General features: G+C 47.5%; 1 protein-coding gene across 18 annotated transcripts in view; it reads right to left on the reverse strand.

Annotated features, from left to right (window-relative positions):
- Window positions 1-3,788: 3,788 nt before the first annotated feature.
- Window positions 3,789-19,487, reverse strand: part of PAX4 (paired box 4) — a 29,320-nt gene continuing 13,621 nt past the window's right edge. Inside the window, exons 1-14 of one of the 18 annotated variants that reach the window (XM_058435763.1) lie at window positions 12,420-12,712; window positions 12,095-12,206; window positions 11,775-11,980; window positions 11,058-11,236; window positions 8,721-8,832; window positions 8,206-8,336; window positions 7,685-7,900; window positions 7,288-7,363; window positions 6,611-6,736; window positions 6,305-6,387; window positions 5,875-5,944; window positions 4,926-4,981; window positions 4,517-4,658; window positions 3,789-4,188 (exon numbers count right to left, since the gene is read on the reverse strand). In XM_058435763.1, coding sequence (XP_058291746.1) covers window positions 4,046-4,188; window positions 4,517-4,658; window positions 4,926-4,981; window positions 5,875-5,944; window positions 6,305-6,387; window positions 6,611-6,736; window positions 7,288-7,363; window positions 7,685-7,900; window positions 8,206-8,336; window positions 8,721-8,733 — 1,056 coding nt within the window. In that variant the 5' untranslated portion in view covers window positions 8,734-8,832; window positions 11,058-11,236; window positions 11,775-11,980; window positions 12,095-12,206; window positions 12,420-12,712 and the 3' untranslated portion in view covers window positions 3,789-4,045. The other 17 variants (XM_058435762.1, XM_058435774.1, XM_058435768.1 and 14 more) reach the window with 17 other exon arrangements.

The raw sequence follows: 19,487 nt of genomic DNA on the forward strand, positions 1-19,487 counted from the left end.
ACTAGAGCCCAGGAATTCGAGAACAGCCTGGGCAACACAGTGAGACTTTGTCTCTACTAAAAATACAAAACAATTAGCCAGGCATGGTGGTGTGCACCTGTACTCCCAGCTACTTGGGAGGCTGAAGCAGAAGGATTGCTTGAGCCTGGAGGTCAAGGCTGCAGTGAGCTGAGGTTGCACCAGTGCACTCCAGCCTGGGCAACAGAGAAATAACGTGTTTCAAAAAAAAAAAAAAAAAAAAAAGATAGTGCTCTATTAACCTTAAAATTTAATATCCACATATATGCAATGGGATATGCTCTTCAGAGAGATAGGACCTTGGAGGTCATTTAATGCCGAATCTCTCCCTCAGTATTCTAATCCCCCCAGCTACCTGCAGGGGATGCATTTAAGACTTCCAGCAGATACCTGAAACCACAGATAGTACAATATCATACATATACTCTTTTTTCCTATACATACACACCTAAGGTAAAGTTTAATTTATAAATTAGGCACAGTAAGAAGTAAACAATACTAATAGTAAAATAGAATGATTATCACAAATGCCACTATCACGACTCTTGCACTTTGGGGCCATTATTAAGTAAAATAAGGGTTACTTGAACACAGGCACTGCAATGCCAAGACAGTTATCTGGTAATCAAGACTGCTACTGACTAGTGAGCAGGTAGCATAAACAACATGGAGATGCAAGATTTCTGAAACTACTCAGAATGACATGCAATTAAAATCAATGAGTTGCTTATTTCTGGAATTTTCCATTTAATATCTTCAGGTTGCAGTTAATCACAAGTAACTGAAACCCAAAAAGCAAAACCATGGACAAAGGGGAGAATACTGCACACACTCAGATGCATGGGCATGCATGTGTGTGCATGCATGCATGCACAGGTGTGCACACACACACACACACACACACAATCTTATGCCCTGTTCCCCACATGGCCAACTGTCACGGGATCCTTGAGGGGTTGCTTTTCCAGCCAGAAACTTCTGTGGCTAGTGGTGCCTTTGCCTGAGTTTTGCTCAGCCTGCTGGGCTCATTCCACACACTCGGCCTGGCAGGCTGCAGTCAGCTCATGCTACTGTCCTGGATCACCTGCCAAGAGTGAGCGAGGAGTGGAGCAGTGAGGGGTGTGTGAACAAGTGGGGGGTCTAGCCACTGTGCACAGCCAGGCATGCCGGCTGTTGGGGGCAGGCAGCTCCAGGTGCTGGTACAGATGCCAGCTCTGTGCAAGGCTTCAGCAGGACTGCAAGAAGCTTCCACTGCAGGTGCTGGGGAATGCAGTGGTGCCTGGAAACTTGGAGATGCCAGGAACCACAGGGCCCCAAAGAGGGTATCACAGCCCTGGCTCGAGGAACCCATAGGTCTGGGGTCCCTGAAGAGCCACAGCTCTTCTCTCTTTCTCATCACCCACAACATGGTGAGTGTGTGTGTGTGTGAGTGTTTCAGTTCTGTTGGTGTTACAGCTCTTTCAGTCCCACCATTTGGTGGATCTGGAGTTTTTGTCCCATGTCCAGGAAGAATGAGGTATGTGGACAACTGCAGGGTGAGCAAGGCAGAGAGGAGCTTCACTGAGCAACAGAACAGATCTCAGAACACTGGAAGTAGGTAGGTCCTTTCTGCCAGGAGGTCATTTCAACTAGTCGAGGACACCTGAGGTGGGTAGCTCCTTCCCGTAGCTGGTAGTCCCAATGTCTGTGTGACTCTGGCTGAGCCCTGGGGTTTTTATGGGCTCAGAAGGGAGGAGTGTGTGCTAACTGGTCCGTAAGTGGCCATGGGTAGGTCTGGAAAAAGCACCATCCGATTGGCCAAAGGGTCATCAATGAAGTCCTCACTCTGGGCCTCCTACTTCACCCAGAACTGGCAGCCTGGCCTCCAAGCTTCAGGCTATTCCTGGCTTAAAGGAATTGCACCTTACTGCCCAGGGGCAGAACCTGTCTGCCTCCCACTATCAGCATGCTATCCATGGCACCCAGGCTGTTTGTGCTGAGGGATGCCTGCAGTCCCACACCAAGATGCCCTCAGTCCTCTCCCTCTGGCCTTTCTCCTGCACATGTTGGCACCCAAAGTCTGGAGGGGGCCAAGGTGGTAAGGGGGCTGGTGTGTCAGTGCTGCCCAGAGCATGCACACACCCAGCCAGGTCATGACAGTGCCCAGGTGCAGCCACAACTTTATTCCACAGCCGAGTGGACTCTGGGGGCAAGGAGAAGCCAGGGGGTGGGAGCAGGCACTTCTAAGCCTGTGGGGCAGGGGCTTCCTGTGCCCCTGAGAGTGCAGGGATGCCTGGGTCTGGAGCCACAGCTAGGCAGCTGCAGCTGTGTCCAGGATGTGCTCCCACTCTGCCAACTCTGTTGGGGGCATGGCTCCTGCCTGTTCCGGGTTCCCGCTGTCCTTGCAGAGCACGCAACCCCAGCCATGCCTCCCCATCTGCAGCCAGCATCTTCACAGCAGCAGCTCAAGATGGGCTGCCACTACCACCACAACCATGAGGCCTCAGCTGAGACAGCTCCTTCTGTGACCAATGCCAGTCCTGTCGCTGAAGTGAATGAATGCTTGTTCTCAGACTACACCGTGCAGATTGTCACCCCGTAAAACCTCATCTCTTTCTGTTCTGCCTAGCAGGGCCTCCAGCTTGAAAGTAGAGGAGGCAAGGCAAGGGCAAGATGTGCTCTATTACCCTTGAAATTTCATTCTAGAGCTGTGCAGTCTCATAGAACTTTCTGCAATGACTGAAATGCTCGATAGTCCTTACAAGCCACATGTAACTACTGAGCATTTGAAATGTGGCTAATGTGAGTGAAGAACTGCATTCTTCTTTTTTTTTAATGTGAATTACATTTAAATAGTCACATGTGGTTGGTGACTACTTATTTAACAGCACAGTTCAGCACAGCACAGTATTTGATAATGAAGAGGCCTCTTGAATGACATCTTCTGGATCAGTACCTATCCCAGATAGGAGTAAATAATGCCCCCACCTCCCCGCCTGCCGACCAGCATTGCACCATCGTTATCCATCCCCTGCCTTTCAAAAGGGAAAGAATTTGGAAGGATGAGCCTATCCTCCTTGCTGAATATCCCATTCTTCACCTCCTTTCCCCCATATTCCTCCCTTTCTCCACATCCTGAGACTTCTCAGGAAGGGCCTAGACCTCTATTTGAAGGGACAGAATTGAGAAGGTTTGGAACTTACTGCCAAAAGAACGAAGCAAACGTGCCCCTGGAGCATGTATAAATAAAGCACATGTAAATGGAAAGCAGAATATGAAAAATGGCATTTCACTCTGTTTGCTGCTATGACAAAAATACATGTGCAATTAGGGAATGAATGTCTATTTTCTTAGATTAAGAAGTTACAGTAAATTTTCTTTGATGTGGATATAATATTGTGCTTATGTAAGACAAGTTTCTTGTTTTTTGGGGATGCATGCTGGAAGATTTAGGAATAAAATGCCATGATATAATATGAGTGTGTGTGTGTGTGTGCACGCACACACACACACACACACGTGCATACATGTAGGCATATGAGCACCCAAACATCAAGATAGACACATATGTAATACACGTATAGATACATACATAGAGTAGATAAATTGATGCATTGACAAATACATTGTTTAGATACATGTATTGCCTACATACACACATACATGCATAGATTAGATGGTAGATACATAGATGTAAATAAATGATAGGGCAAACTGTCTATAATTGTTGAATATTAGAGTGGGCATAGGGGTGCTCATAGGGAAAACATGATGGACAACAGAACTACTGCTAATAAAAACTGCTTTTATTACTGCTGAGTGGAGGCCTCTTAAGGCCAGTGTGAGAAGTGGGTGGGTGTTGCTTTACCAGCCCCTCCAATCAGGTGATGTGCTGGAGAGGCGTCGAGGCAGGGCCAGGCAAGGTCCACACAGGAGGGAGCAATCACAGGAAGGAGGAAGGAGCCACAGTCTGTATGGGCAGGACAGTAAGGACAATGGGCAGGATGGTATTAGATCCTCCCTATGCCATCTCCTTCCCACTCCTGCCTTATTCCAAGCCATACAGTAGTGGGCAGCCAGGCCAGAGCAGGGCCTGAGAGCCACTAAGACTGGCCAGGGGACAGTGGGAGGAAGGGCAAGGAAGGCAAAGCAGTCCTGAGTCCGGGGAATTCGGCTGTGGGGGCGAGTGGCCTGTGGGGACAAATAGAGAGAGCTTGGGGTTATTGCTCCCACCCCACCTCTCAAAGTCACTATGGGAGAGAGGCTGAGACATCAGTTTCCCACCCTGCATATACACACTTGAATCCCAGTCTCACACCCTTTACCTGCTATGGCTGTCAGTGATACCATAGACTCAGGGGTTACTAGTCTCCGTAACTTTGTGGACCATGCAAAGAATGAGGAAAGCTGTATTGAGATTCCTTTGATAATCCCCAGTGGAGATCCATGCCCTCCTGGAGGTTGAGTCAGTTGGCCCTCCCCATATCCTCCAGGACTGAGGTCTGGCCTGAATTCTTACCCCAGCAGGGCTTGAGACAGGCTTTAGGTGGGGTGTCACTCAGACACCTTTCTGGTGCTGTTGCCCAGCACAGCTGATAGCAGGAGGGACCCAGTTGTTCCAGGGCAGTCAGGGCTGCTGTGGGCACACTGCCAGGGGACTGCTAAAAAAAAAAGCAAGGGAAGAACCTTAGCTTCCAGTGATGCCTCCTATAGAGAAGGCCAGGACCCCAGAGCTGCCTGCCACCCAAGTAGTATCCTGCACAACTCCAGAGGGCACCGTTCATATAGTAGACTTCGGGATAGTACTTTCTTGACATGAACACTGTGGGGACCTGGAGAGCCAGAGATCCTGGCTCAGGCCAGAAATGGAAGAGCCCATGAGCCCTTCAGTCTTCCCAGGGCACAGACTCCCCTCTCCTCCCGAGTACCTGTGCAGAGATGATTCCTGGGGCAACCCTTGGTATAGTCAGCCCCTGGGAAGCACCTATAAAATGAGAGTGAATCCACTCAGAAGGAGGAATTGGGGTTGGGGATGGGAGGAGTGTGGTGAGAGGCAGGAAGGTTGGATACAAAGAGGTTCTAGGAAAGTCAGCCACTTCTGGCAGGGGTGTGAGGAGATGGCTATTTTAACCCAAAATTGTCCTCTTCCCCAAGACGGGTCCTTGGGAAACTGGAGAAGAATGATTAAATTCCAGCGATGGTACTGGGGACAGTGCAGCCTTAAGAGTGGGGACTCTGTGTGCCCAGCATCTAGCACAGGGCCTGGCATTTGGGAGATGCTGAGTAAATGTTGGATGGATGGGTGGATGGATGCATAGATTAATGGAAAGATGGATGGATGGATGGATGCATGGGTGCATGGGTGGCTGGATGGATGCATGGGTGGATGGATGGATGAATGCATGAGCAGATGCATGGATGGATGCATGGGGAGATGCATGAGTGAATGGATGGATGGATGGATGGATGGATGGATGGATGGATGGATGGATGGATGGATAAATGGATAGGTAGATAGGTGGGTGAGCAGGTGGGTGAGTGACTGGCTGGCTGGCTGGTTGGATGGATAGATGGGTGGATGGATAAATGGATGGATGGATGGAGGGATGGATGCATGGATAGATGGGTGGATAAATGGGTAGCTGGGTGGATGGGTGGGTGGGATGGGTGGATGATGCATGGATGAATGGATGGATGGATAGATGAATGGATGAATGGATGGATGGATACATGGGTGGATGGATAAATGGATGAATGGAAGATGGATAAATGGATGGATGGATGGAGGATGGATGGGTGGATGGATGGATGGATGAATGGATGGATGGATGGATAGATGACTGAGCAGGCAGATGGATGATGGTGCAGAGAAATCACCTGGCAGCTGCATTTCCCACTTGAGCTTCTCTTGCCGACGCCATTTGGCTCTTCTGTTGGAAAACCAGACCTGAGCGAGGACAGGGACAATGCAGCTGGCTGTACTTTATGCTCCCTGTCACCTGCTGATCTTACCACATGTTCCTAGCCTGAACTCAGAATATTGACCCTTCCTTGGGCCTGACATCCTCCCTCCCTGCTCTAGCTTTTGCTCTCTGGACCCTTCCTCAACTCAAAGGTTTGGGTTGGGGAAGAGAGGACAGCAGTCAGCAGAAGGTGAACAAGGAGGATCTCATCTCTGATTGTTGCTCCAAACAAGTTTGCTTCCAATTTCTCACCTCCCCTCTCCACCTCATTGGAACCCAAAGCCCTGGCCGGCCCAGACTCTTCCTCCTTGTGGTTTGTGCACAGTATTGCAGAGGTCACTCACCCTCACCGTGTCCTCAGGCAGAGAGGTGGCAGCAGCCAGCTTTCCACGGGCCACTGAATCAGGATACTGCCCACGTTGGAACTCTGCAGAGATCAAGGCTCACAAAGTAAGGGCACCGGGAGAGAAGCAAGGCATGGGTCTTGCTCAGGCAACACTCCCCATCTGCTACAACCCCAAACTACCTTCCTCCTCAAGGCAGGGCCACTCACAGCATGCACCCCTCAGGCTTTGCCCACAGGCATCAGGGCCACTGTCCCTGTGTCACACTGAGAACTCCCTGACCCTCCATCTGCCCCAGCCCAGCACCTTTCTCCAGTGCCTCTGCTTGGCTTGGGGAGAAGATAGTCCGATTCCGGTGGCCGGTCCCTGGGTGGGGACCCCGGGGAGTCTCAGAACCACTATGGGGAGTGAGGAGAGCTGGAGCCAAAACAGCTGAAAAGGAAGACAACAGTTTGTAGTGGTTTGTGATGGTAATTCCTCTGGTCAGATGGGGTCCCTAAGTCTCTGGGGCTGCAGCCAGGAGACACCATGGGTAGAAGAGCAGAGCCAAGCTGGTGGGGCATTCATAGTTACTTAGAGGTCACTGCAGGGTCACTTGGTGGAAAGGGTGCTCAATTCCATGGTGGGGTGCATGCTTAATGTGCAAAGAACATGAATGATGCTCTAAGAAGCTATGCACGGAGCAGAGGGAGGGTATAAGATGCAGTCCTGCCTCTTCTTCAATAGATCCTGTGAACCCAGGGGCTAGGGGACCTGGGTTCTGTTCCAGGGCCTGCCATCAACTAGCTGGTGAACTTGGGCAAATCACTTCACTTTTCTGGACCTCAATTTTCTTCTGCTGGGAGAGAATGAGACTCCCTGCCTGGTCCTCCTTATTGGGTTGTTGTGAGAGTGATCCAAGAAAGAACGAGAAAGGGCTTTAAGAACTATAAAATGCTGGAGATTTGGTTCTGATTAGCCCTGGGGACAACTCCAAGACCCACCTGGTGACCTGAGCTGTGTCCACAGTAGTCCCTGGTCCTCCTGTAATGCCCGCAGGACTCGGTTGATGGAGGAGACCTGGGAGTGTCAGGGTGTTGAGTGGAGAGGTGGTGCTTAGACTCAGGTCTATACCCTGAGGACATTGCCCTTAATATCCTTTTCCCCATCTGTCTCCACCTACACATTGCTCCCAAGGGCAGCCTCGTCTCTCTCTCTCTATGCTTTCTCCTTCCCAATTCTTTTATTAACACCACTTTTCAAAAGAAAAACTTATGGGTCAGAAGAGCCCAGGAGCACTGTCACCAGCTTGGGATGCCCACATTGCCAAATAAGAAAGGTTCTTTGTCTCCCCAGAAAGCCTCTTTTCCAGCCCCAGTGTGGGGAGGGAAGGGTACTTACACTGGGAGTCTTGTCCTGGGTGCAAAGCCCTTCAGCACAAAGCTGGCGTTGGATTTCCCAGGCAAAGAGGGCTGGACACTCACCCTTCAGCTGGGCAATTCGAGCCACCACAGGGGGTGTAGCCAGCCGTGGCTTGCTTCCCCCAATGCCCTTGGGCTCCAAGACACCTGTGCGGTAGTAACGCCCTAGGATCTTGCTCACACAGCCGTTAGATACCTGATTCAGGTGAGAAGCAGGGACAGGTGAGGCACGATGGGCAGAAGGAAGGAGAGTGTCCCTGGGACGGGAGGAGGCTATAAGACAAAGCCAAGACTTACTGGACCAGGCCATGGAGTTGGGAGTCCAGCCTCACCTTTGAGGGCCTGAAGCTCCCCTTTTCAACCTCCAAGAGGATCTCCCAGGAAGTGACCCAAGTCCCAAAAGCCCTCGGAGCCTGCAACAGCCCCAGACTCTTGCCTTCAGGGGAGCCCTTTCTCCCTGCTCCCTGTCCCCATCACTGGGTAAAGGTGCTGGCCCATTACCTTAAGGCTCCGTGAGATGTCACAGGGCCGCATTCCACTGACTGCTAGCCGCACAATCTGCTGCCGGGTATCCAGAGGCAGGGGCCGGCCATTCACAAAGAGTCCCCCCAGCTGGTTCATGCTGCTGATCCCTGGGCATGAGACAGAGGTGTCCACACACCACCTCTCCCACTGCCCTGCCCGCCTGTGGAGAGGGTCACTCAGGCCCCTCCAGCCTGGCTTCCCACTACTGAGTGCATCCTCTCCTGGGAGACTGCATCCTTGCTGCTCCCAGGCTGTCAACGCAAGCCACTTTCTTTAAGAGATGGCTCACAGGTGAGTCTTTGTTCCTTGCCCATACCCGCTAACTCTTCTGATCTAAGGGAAGCAGGACAGGGCAGGAAGGGAGGGACTGGAAAAAGCTTCCCCAGAACATTGGCCAACGGCAGATGAAACAGTTGATGGAAGCAAAGCCCTGAGGTCTTCCCTTGTCTCTGTTGTCCTCCCTGTCTTCCCACTTCCCCCAGGCTCCTCACCGTCCTGATGCATGCTCCAGGCTGACCCTCCTCAGAAGGATGAGACTCCAGCTGGGAAGCCTGGGAAGGGAAGTTCCTTCTAGGAGTTCCTTTTCCAGCTTGGGGGCTGGCTCTGCAATAACGGGGGGTTATTTGGGTGAGGTCTTTTGCTTGAAATCGTCCTGGGAGGTAGTGTTTTGTGATAGAGGGTCAGGTTTCTAAAATTTGCCAGTGGGTTGGCTAAAATCAGAAAATTCTAATTCCTTTTATTTAAATCTTTGTGTGATAAAAACTAAAACACTGCAGGTTGGCTGAGGACTGGATCTTTCTTGAAGTCCTGATAAGGGGCTGGGAGGATTGAGAGGGTTCTCATTTCCTACACATTCATTACAAAAGGTTGGGGAGGTAGAACGGGATGATGCTTTCAGATATTCAAGATTTCCCCATTCCAAATGGACTGCTGTTGTCTCCAGCTGCTCCTAAGCCTTCTCAGCCCTGGATGACACACCTGAGCCAGAGATTCTGGGGTCCTCAAGTTCAGGGGTCCACCTTCACTATTAGGCAGTCCTCAGTTGGGCTCTCCAAACTGCCAGCCAAGTGCTGCACTTCAGAAAGGCTTGCTCCTGTTTTTTTATACTCTCGAGGAAGCTCTAGGGAAACTGGGACTCAGCTCTAACCCACCAGGCATTGAGGCTCTGGTCCTACACACTGGGCATAGAGATGAACACGCCTGAAGAGTCGACTTCTCCTAGGAGACTCATCTCTTAGCATCTCTAACCTGCTGAGATTGTTCATTCTGTTCATTCTCTGAAGAGTTCTAGATCTCACAGTGAAGCTTCAATTTCAGAGACCATCTTTCTGGTATCAGACACTCATTCATTCAACTAACATTTATCAAAGGCATATTGAAGGGAATGAGAAGCAGGAGAGGACTGTCCGCTGACCAACACAGAAACCATCACGAGCCCAAGAGAGACTCTGAGCAACAAGGGACACAGGTCCCACGGGCCACCATACCTCTTCTACTTTCACTAGTAATTAATGGGAGTTGAAGATGCCTCCTTTCATGCCTGGAACCCTGGTAGTGCTGGAGATCACCCCAAGGAACAGCTTATGCATAGAATTTTCTTATAATAAGTGTGCCATCTGGGCTCAGTTAATTCATCTGCAGTTATATGCTGAATAAGGTATTAAGCACCAGCACATTGCTGGTTGTTCAGGATGAAGGCAGTAAACAGAAAAGGGTAAAGTCATTGCTCTCCAACAGATTAGAGAGCAACTGGAGAAAGGAGACTAGCACCAGTGAAACAAAGAATTACAAAGAGTTTGGAATCCAGAGTCTACTTTTTTTTTTTTTGAGACAGAGTCTCGCCCTGTCGCCCAGGCTGGAGTGCAGTGGCGCAATCTCGGCTCACTGCAAGCTCCGCCTCCCGGGTTCACGCCATTCTCCTGCCTCAGCCTCCGAATAGCTGGGACTACAGGCACCCGCCACCACGCCCGGCTAATTTTTTGTATTTTTTAGTAGAGACGGGGTTTCACCGTGGTCTCGATCTCCTGACCTCGTGATCCGCCCGCCTCGGCCTCCCAAAGTGCTGGGATTACAAGCGTGAGCCACCGCGCCCGGCCCAGAGTCTACTTTTTAAGTTCAGTAGCTAAATTGGCTTTTACTCACTTGTTTCTAGGTAGGTAGAGGCACAGACCCCTTCAAATTCTCATCTTTCCAAAAAGTCGGGAAAGAAGGCAGAGGTTTTCCAAAGAGAAAACTGAGGCACAGATTGGCATTGCCACAAGTCAGGGGCTGTCCAAAGACTAAAATTCAAGGTTTAGAAGCCAGTTCCTCACCAGAAGCTACAATTTCTGGCTCCTAATCCTGAGCTCTCTTTCTCTTCTCCCACCTCCGCTTCATGTTTGTGTAATTGCCACAAAAACAATGGAGAGAGGAGAGTCAAGCAGGACTGTAAAGGGCTGTGCCAAGACAGGGTGAAGGAGCTCCAAATATCAGCCAAACCCTAAATCCTTCATGGGACTCAGTTCTCCTAAGTGACCAGAATTCAAAGGAGCAGTAGGGATGCAGGTTCAGTATCCAAACCTAAATAATCTCCAAACCTAAATCATTATGCCCCAACTCACAAACAGAAACCCCATTCCCAATAGCCACACCACACTTTCCCAACATTCATATTAACATGTCTGAAAAAATAACTGGTACTTCCAAGATAGAAAAACAGGAAAGGGGGTGGAAGGGGCAGGAGGGTGGTAGCTGCAAAGGCAGAGTGGGAGAGAAGTTGGGTTTGGCCACACAGAAGCATGGAGACAGCATGAGAGGCAGGGCAGACAATGAGCCTGCAGGTGAGCTACCTGTGTGGAGGAAATGAGGTGGGAGCTTCAGTGGGAGGTCTCAGCTTCTGAGACCCCTGCAGGCTCCAGGGGTGATGATGGTCTGGTCTTGGTAACAGCCTCCACTCTGCTCCTGCTTCAGTCCTGCCAGGGGGTCCAGAGCTACAGAGAGCCCGTGCTCAAGAGCAGAGGGCAGCCTTCTGGGAGTAGCCAATGATGTCACAGGCCATGAGCAGAGGAGAGAGGAGGAGGGAGGTGTGCATGGGCTGACTGACACCAGCCCTGAGGCAGGGCAAACCACAGCCAATGACCCACTGTGTCCTTCTATGGGGACTCCTCAGAGCCCTCTTTGTGTCCATCTACCACCCTGAAGCAAGGACAGAGCCATTCTCATACAGGCAAAAGTGTACCCACACAAGCACCAGTATTCCTGAAGGGCGTGCTGAGCATGGAAGATGGGGAACTTCAGGTTGTGTTCTTAAGGCTTTGAATACACAGAAGCAAAAAGATGCCTTCCCCAACCACCAACACAGCTTCCCAGCCAGAATGCACATGCATGGGCTTTGGGGTCAACTCCTGAGTCATGTGTGTTGCTATAAAAGATAAATGAGTATACAGACTGTTGCCTAAATACTGACTGAGTTGGCTCCTAGCACTCTGAGATAATGAGAGTGAATGGAGAAGAGTGTGAAGAGTGTGTGTCACCTAGCACCAGCTGTCCCCAGAGAGTGTCCTCACCAATTCTCCAACTGACTCCTTGACTGAGGTGACACCAAGGGTGAATTCTTGCCTGGAAATGGAAGGATCCTGGACTTCAGAACACTGACAATGGTAGTGGTGGTGGAAATGAGCCTCAGGATAGTCAGAGATGCATGTGGGTGTTTATAAGGAGGCTTGCAGCAGGATTTTCCTTCTTCCATCTTTAGATGTTATCAGGCTCCATTCTGTTAGGGATCTGATGCTTTTAGACTGTAAGTTAGTAATGGCACTGCTGTTTCCACAAAGGTTACCTGGGTCATTGGCGAGGTCAGAGGCATCGGTAGCTGGGCATGTGGTACCTGTGGAGTGGGATGCTGGAAGTGAAACACAGCCTCTAGTGCATGGAGGTTTTGTTGCCAGTCATCAGGGTCTTGGGCAGATGGTCTTTGGGTCCATTCCACACCTCAGAGTCTGTGAAACCATGGCAAAAGTTAGACTGGAAGTAAGCAGGGTGTAGGGCAATAAGACTAGACCCAGAAATCAGAGAATGGAAGACGTATGTCGTTGGTAAATGTTTTGAGGTTTTGGGGGTGAAAGTGGTTGTTGTGCATTCAGCTTGATCCTAGGGTTGGGAACTCTTGCTCTCAAAGGCCAAATATCACACAAGTGAGTTTTCCACTTTACCCTGACACATACTCTCTTCCTCTTCCACCCTCCTCCAGCATCCTCAGGCTGGTCTTGGGGTACAAGGGAGACTGCAGAGGGTGATTTCAGGACCTCGGGCAGGATAGCATTTGCCCAAGTGTCTTTACAGCCCATTCCATCCCCGGGCAGCTGGGGACTGCTGGTCACTCTATTTAGCCATGCCTGGGTGGGAGGAGGTCTCCAGTAAGGCCTGTGGTAGCCCTGCTCCTAGTCCCCCATTCCTGCCTCATCCCTCCCCTTTAGATCTGCCCCTGCGTCTAGGGGCTCAAGGCTTATGTCCTGACCAGCTATTCCTATAGACAGCTGCATGAGGGTGGAGATAGGGGTATCAGGGGGAGCAGGGACAAGCCCTGGCAGATGGTGGTGGCAGCGATTTACCCCATAAACTACCCTCTCCCTCCGCCTTTATGACGCGCTCTTGGGTCTGAACAAACAGAGGCTTTCGACCCAGAGGTGATGGGGGAGGGAAAAGTGGTAAAGGGCCCTGGCAGGGGGGCCTAGAGAGCCCAAAGGCTCTGCCACTCAGCCCTCTGCCCAGCGCGCTAGACTGTTTGAGGAGCAAATATCTGCCTTCACTGTCTGACTCTCTCAACCACCCCCACCGGGTTTGGGGCTAATTGTCCCTCATTAGCTGGGCCCAGGCCCCGGGCTGCCGCCAGCCCCCGCCATCTGCTCACAATTATACATTAACTCAAAGGTCTTGCCACCCGCCAACAGGCTGTGCGCCCCTCTCCGGGGCCAGCCGTGGCCATTCCAGCCTGTCCCTCGCCCTGATGTAGAGCCCTGATCTCTGGCTTCTTCTGCCCTTAGGAGTGCCTGGTGGAAAGGCCCGTGTCTGTAGGGAAAGTCCTGTCCTCAGGAAAGGTGGCTGGAGTTCCCCTGCCTTCCTCAAGGGACCAGAGGGCGAGCCAAGCCCGTGCGTAAAGCTGGAGAGGACTGGGCGCGGCCAGCGCAGAGACCCGCTGGCGTTGGTCTGACACCTGGTCTTGGGCTCTTGGCACCTGTTGTGGGAGGTAACACCAGCTCTAGGCTGTTTCCACCCCTCCCTATGGTGCATTTTCGTAGGCTGTGGGGTCCTGGGCCCCTTCTTCTTTTTCTCCGGAAAGCCCCATCTCCTGCCAGCCCTCAGCTTTCCAGAGCGCACGCGCCACCTGTCCAAAACCGCTCGCTGGCGGCCTGTGCCTCCCACTTTAAAGTCAAAGTGATTTCCTTGCTACAAAAATACGGGGGCTATTCGAGTTCCCTGAAAATTCTGAACTTGAGACCCTCACGCTAAAGTCGCGCTACCCCCGCAAAGCTTTATGCAGTTACCCTACTCTCCCAGCCCAGCCCCTGCTCTGACACCAAAACTCCCTCCCTGCAAATCCCTGCAGTCTCCTGCTCAGCTTCTGGGAGGCTGGCACCCGGATCCCTCCCTCTGAACGCCCCAGGGAGGGAGGAAGGCGCACACCCTCCCAACTGTAACTTTGAACTCGGGGCACAGAAGAGCCCTCCCTTTCCCCCTGTTTTTCACCATGAGCTTCTAACCTCTGAGCTCAACCTTGCCTCATATTTCTCTCAGGGCTAGGGTAGATGAGGCGGGATGTTGATTCTGCACTTTCCCAGACTAACTCCAACAGAGCTGGGTTGTTCAGGGGCTAGAGCCTAGGGCCTAAGGCGGCCAGGAGGAAGCCTATGGGGGATGTGAAGGGCAGGCTGTGCAGAGCCCAGCCCAGAGCCACCAGGACCTGCAGCCACCATGCGCCTCTGACCGCCCTTGGAGAGTTTCTCCTCGGGTCTGCCTGTGCACCAAACCCGCCAGTGTGGGGAAGGTGCTGCTTCAGGGCTGCGGTGTTCACACCCACGCTGATAACTGGAAACTGGAAACCTGAAGTTCGTCTGTTCCATGAGATCTGCCAGCTCTGCGCTCCTAGAAGCTTTCCTCACCCCACTGTGCCCCACTTTGCATGGGGTGGAAGATCTGGGGAGGCAGCTGCAGTTTGTTTTTCTTTCATTTTCTTTCTTTCTTCTTTCTCTTTTCTTTTTTTTTTTTTTTAAGACCTCTATGGTTTGACTCCGGGATGTTTGTTTTTAAGTAAACATTATTTCAATGAATCTTATTTTTTAGGACAGCTTGAGATTTACAGAGACACTTCAAAGATAGTACAGACAGTTCTCATATGACCCACACTGCATTCCCTTCATTATTAACATCTTACATTGGTATGGTACATTTATTATAACTAATAAACTAATGGTAAATATGTTATTATTACCTAAAGCTCATACTATCTTCAGATTTTCTCAGTTTTACCTGAATGTTCTTTTTCTATGCCAGGAACCCATCCAGGAGCCCGCTTTCCATTAACCATCATGTCTGTGGCTTCTCTTGGCTGTGACAGTTTCTCAGACTTTGCTTGTTTTTGATGACTTGGACAGTTTTGAGAAGTCAGGTATTTTGTGGAATGTCCCTCAATGGGGATCTATGCTTTTCTCATGATTAGGCTGGGGTTATGGATTTGGGAGAAGAAGACTAAAGAGGTAAAGTACCATTTTCAACACATCATACCTGGGCTTTGGGGTCAACTCCTGAGTCATTGCATCATGTTAAGGGTATATACTGTCAACATGGTGTATCTATCACTGTTGATGGTGACCTTGAGCACCTGGCTAAGGTAGTGTTTTTCAGATTTGTCCACTAACATTGCTATGCCCCCCTTTCCTAATGGCACTTTGCTGAAGGAAGTCATTGTGCACAGCTCACACTTAATGAGTGAGGAGTTATGCTCCACTTACTTGAGAGTGGAGTGTCTGCATAAATCATTTGGATTTTTTCCGCTGGAGCGATCTCTTTTTTTTTCTCCCATTTATTTATATCAATATGGACTTATTTTATTCTAAAGAAATGTGTTTTATTTTGGGATGTTATAATACAATATACTACTTTATTTTGTTGATCAAATTATTCCACCTTTGACAATTGGGAACCCTTTCAGTTGACTCCTGTGTCCTTTGGCATGCCCCCATTATTGTAGGGTTTGAATTTTTTTGTTTGTTTCTTTTGGGGATTTTTTTTTTGTACTTCTTTACTTTCTGCAACTGCAAGATGCTCCAGGTTATCTTGTATATTCCCTGCCCCAGTCCTAGAATCAACCATTCTCCAAGGAGCCCTGGTTCCTTCTATAGAAGAATGGTATGAGAAACCAAGATCTGGACCCTAGGTATGCTTGTTGCTACTGGGGTGTTAGTGCTTCTCTGTTCTCTCAGTTGACCAGGCAAAGAAATATATGTGTGTATACTGACCCATGTATATACACATATCTTTAATATTTCTATATGTAACCACTTGTATCTAAATTAAACTATTCGTGAGTTCACACTGATGTCTCCAACTCTAACCCATTATTACATGGATCATTCTGGTTTCCACCCTGCTTATCTGTAAGCTCCCACTCCAGCAGTGAGACACCTGGCTCCCATAATCCATCATCTATTACTTAAGTGCCCAATTCCAGCATATATTATTGTGGCATCTGAATTGTTAACACAAACCATATAGAAAAATGAAACAACTTTATCAACTGGAGTACAATGCTTTTGTACAATTTATTTTACCTTAAATTTACAGACTCTGTTCATTCCCAAAGTTACTTAAATCAGTAACTTTACCCCCACTCCCTTCAATTAGGTGGTTTCATATATCTGTAATACAGTTAGATTATTTTGTCACATTCTGCATTCTATTTTAGGATCCCCTGACCTTCGATATGGCTTTTAAAAATTTGCATACATTAAGGTTCACTCTTTGTGCTGTAAAGTTCTATAGTTTTTGACAAATGCATAATGTTATGTATCCACCACTACAGTATCATACAGAATAGTTTCACCATTGTAAGAAACCCTGATGCTTCACCTGGTAACCATTGATCTTTTTACCATTGCTGATTTTTTTGTTTTTTGGGGGTTTTTTGCCTTTTCCAGGATGTCATATAATGGAATTAGAGAGCATATAGCATTTCCAGACTGGCTTCTTTCACTTAGCAATATGTGTTTAAGTTTTATCCATGTCTACTCATGGCTTGAGAGCTCATTTCTTTTTAGTACTGAGTAATGTTTTATTGTATGGATGTACCACAGTTTATCCACTCACCTATTGAAGGATGCCTTGGTTGCTTCCAAGTTCTGGCAATTATAAATAAGGCTACTATAAACATTTATGTGCAAGTGTGCAAGTTTTTGCGTGAACATAAATTTTCAACCCATTCAATTAAATACAAAGAAGCACAATGGGTTGTATGGCAAGACTATGTTTAGCTTCGTTAAAAAAAAAAAAAAAAACTGCCAAACTGTTTTCCAAAGTGACTGCACCATTTTGCATTTCTAGCAACATAGATGATAGTTCCTGTCACTTTGCATCCTTGCCAGCAATTGGTTTTGCCAGTTTTTTGTATTTCAGCTATCCTAAAAGATATAATGGAATTTCATTGTTGTTTTAATTTGTAATTCTCTAACAACAAATGATTTGGGGCATCTTTCCGTATGCTTATTTGCCATCTGTACACATTCTCTGGTGAAGTTTCAGTTCAGACATTTAACCCATTTTTGTTGGTTTGTTTTTAAGAGATGGAGTCTTACTATGTTGTCCAGGTTGGATTCAAACTTCTGGGCTCAAGTGATCCTCCCACCTCAGCCTCCCAGGTAGCTGGGATTACAAGCATGCATACTCCACTGTGCCCAGCTTTGCCCACTGTTTTTTTTTTTTTTTTCAGATGGAATCTCACTCTGTCGTCCAGGCTGGAGTGCAGTGGTGCGATCTTGGCTCGCGCAAGCTCTGCCTCCCGGGTTCACGCCATTCTCTTGCCTCAGCCTCCCGAGTAGCTGGGACTACAGGTGCCTGCCACCACGCCTGGTTAATTTTTTGTATTTTTAGTAGAAACTGGGTTTCACCATGTTAACCAGGACGGTCTCAATCTCCTGACATCATGATCCGCCCCCCTCAGCCTCCCAAAGTGCTGGGATTACAGGCGTGAGCCACCGTGCCCAGCCTGCCCACTTTTTAATTGGATTTTTTTTATTTTTGAGTTTTAAGAATTCTTTGTATATTTGGGATACAAGTCCTTTATCAGATATACGTTTTGCAAATATTTTCTCCAAGTCTGTGGTTTGTCTTTTGATTTTCTTAACAATGTTTTTTGCAGAGCAGAAAATTTTAATTTTAATAAAGTCCAATTTATCAATTTTTTTTCATTGGTCATGCTTTCGGTTTACATCTAAATACTCATCACCAAATCTGAAGTCATCTATATTTTCTTCTGTGTTCCCTTCTAGAAGTTTTAAAGTTTTGCATTTTACATCTAGATTTATAAACCATTTTGAGTTAATTTTATGAAATGTGTAAGATCTGTGTCTAAGTTCATTTTTTAGCATATGTTCCAATTGTTGAACATTTGTTGAAAAGACCACCCTTTCTCCACTGAATTGCCTTTGCACCTTTATCAAAGATTAACTGGCTGTATTTGTGTGGACTCTCTATTCTGGGCTCTCTATTCTGTTCCTTTGATCTATGTGTCTGTTCTTTCACCAACACCATACTGTCTTGATTATATAGCTTTATAGTAAGTCCTGAAATTGGGTAAAGTGAGTCCTCTAACTTTATTCTTCTTCCACATTGTATTGGAATCTGTGTCCTTGCCTTTTCATATAAACTTTAGAATCAATTTGTCAAGATCTATAAAATAGTTTGCTGGGATTTTGATAGGGATTTCATTGAGTCTATAGATCAAGTTGGGAAGAATTGACATTTTAATAATATTGAGTTTATTCATAAACATGAACATTATTCATAAACAATTCATAAACATGAACTATATCTTCATTTATTTAGATCTTCTTTGATTTATTTCATCAGAGTTTTATAGTTTTCCCCATAAATATCCTGTGCATATTTTGTTAGATTTATATCTAAGTATTTTACTTTTTTGGTGCTTCATTTTGATAAATGCTATCACTTAAAAATTCTCATTCCAATTGTTTATTGCTGGTATAAAGGAAAGCAACTGGCTTTTATAAATTATCCTTGTATCCTGAGAAGTACTATTAATTAATTCCTGGAGGTTTTTGTTTGGTTGGTTGGTTCTTTGGAATTTTACATATAAACAATCATGTCTTCTGTCAACAAGGACAGTTGTATTTCTTCCTTCCCAATCTATGCATCTTTCATTTCCCTTTCTTGTCTTATTGCACCAGCTAGGACTTCCAATATGATGTTGAATAGGAGTGGTGAGAGAGAACATCTTTTCCTTGTTCTCAATCTTGGGTAAATGTCCAGTTACTCACCATCAAGTATGATGCTAGCTTTAGTTTAGTTTTATTTTTTTGTCTTCTGGAAATTTTATTCTGCTCATTGCTTATTTCAAACTTATAATTGTGCTATAATGCATTTTATTCTTTATTCTCTCTCTTATTTACTTTATTTTTATTTTACCTATTTCTGTTTATTTTTTAATTTTTCATCTTTTTTGGTTTTTTATATTTCTTTTTATTTCTTTTTTATTTTTTGTAGAGATGGGGGTCTCACTATATTGATCAGGCTCATCTCGAACTGCTGGCCTCAAGTGATCTTCCTGCATCAACCTCCCAAAGTTTTGAAATTACAAGTCTAAGCCACTACACCCTGCTTATAATGCATTTTAATATAATAGCTGGAAGAGCTAGTACCCTTTTCATTACTCTTTATTCAGAACTTTTCTTATTCGTCCACTCAAGTTTATTTTTCAGTTGAGCAATAATATCATTTTGTCAAATTAAAAATTTTGAGCCAGGTGCATTGACTCACACCTGTAATCCTAGCAACTTGAGAGGCCAAGGGGGGTGGATCACTTGAGCCCAGGAGTTAAAGACCAGCCTGGGCAACATGGCAAACCCCACCACTATAAAAAAAAAAAATTAGCCGGGTGTGGTGGAGCCTGCCTGTAGTCTCAGCTACTCAGGAGGCTAAGGTGGGAGGGTCACTTGAGCCCCAGAGGTGGAGGCCGCAGTGAGCCATCATCATGCCACTGCACTCCAGCC

Source organism: Hylobates moloch, unplaced genomic scaffold, assembly GCF_009828535.3.
Source record: "Hylobates moloch isolate HMO894 unplaced genomic scaffold, HMol_V3 SCAFFOLD_1, whole genome shotgun sequence".
NCBI lineage: Eukaryota > Metazoa > Chordata > Mammalia > Primates > Hylobatidae > Hylobates > Hylobates moloch.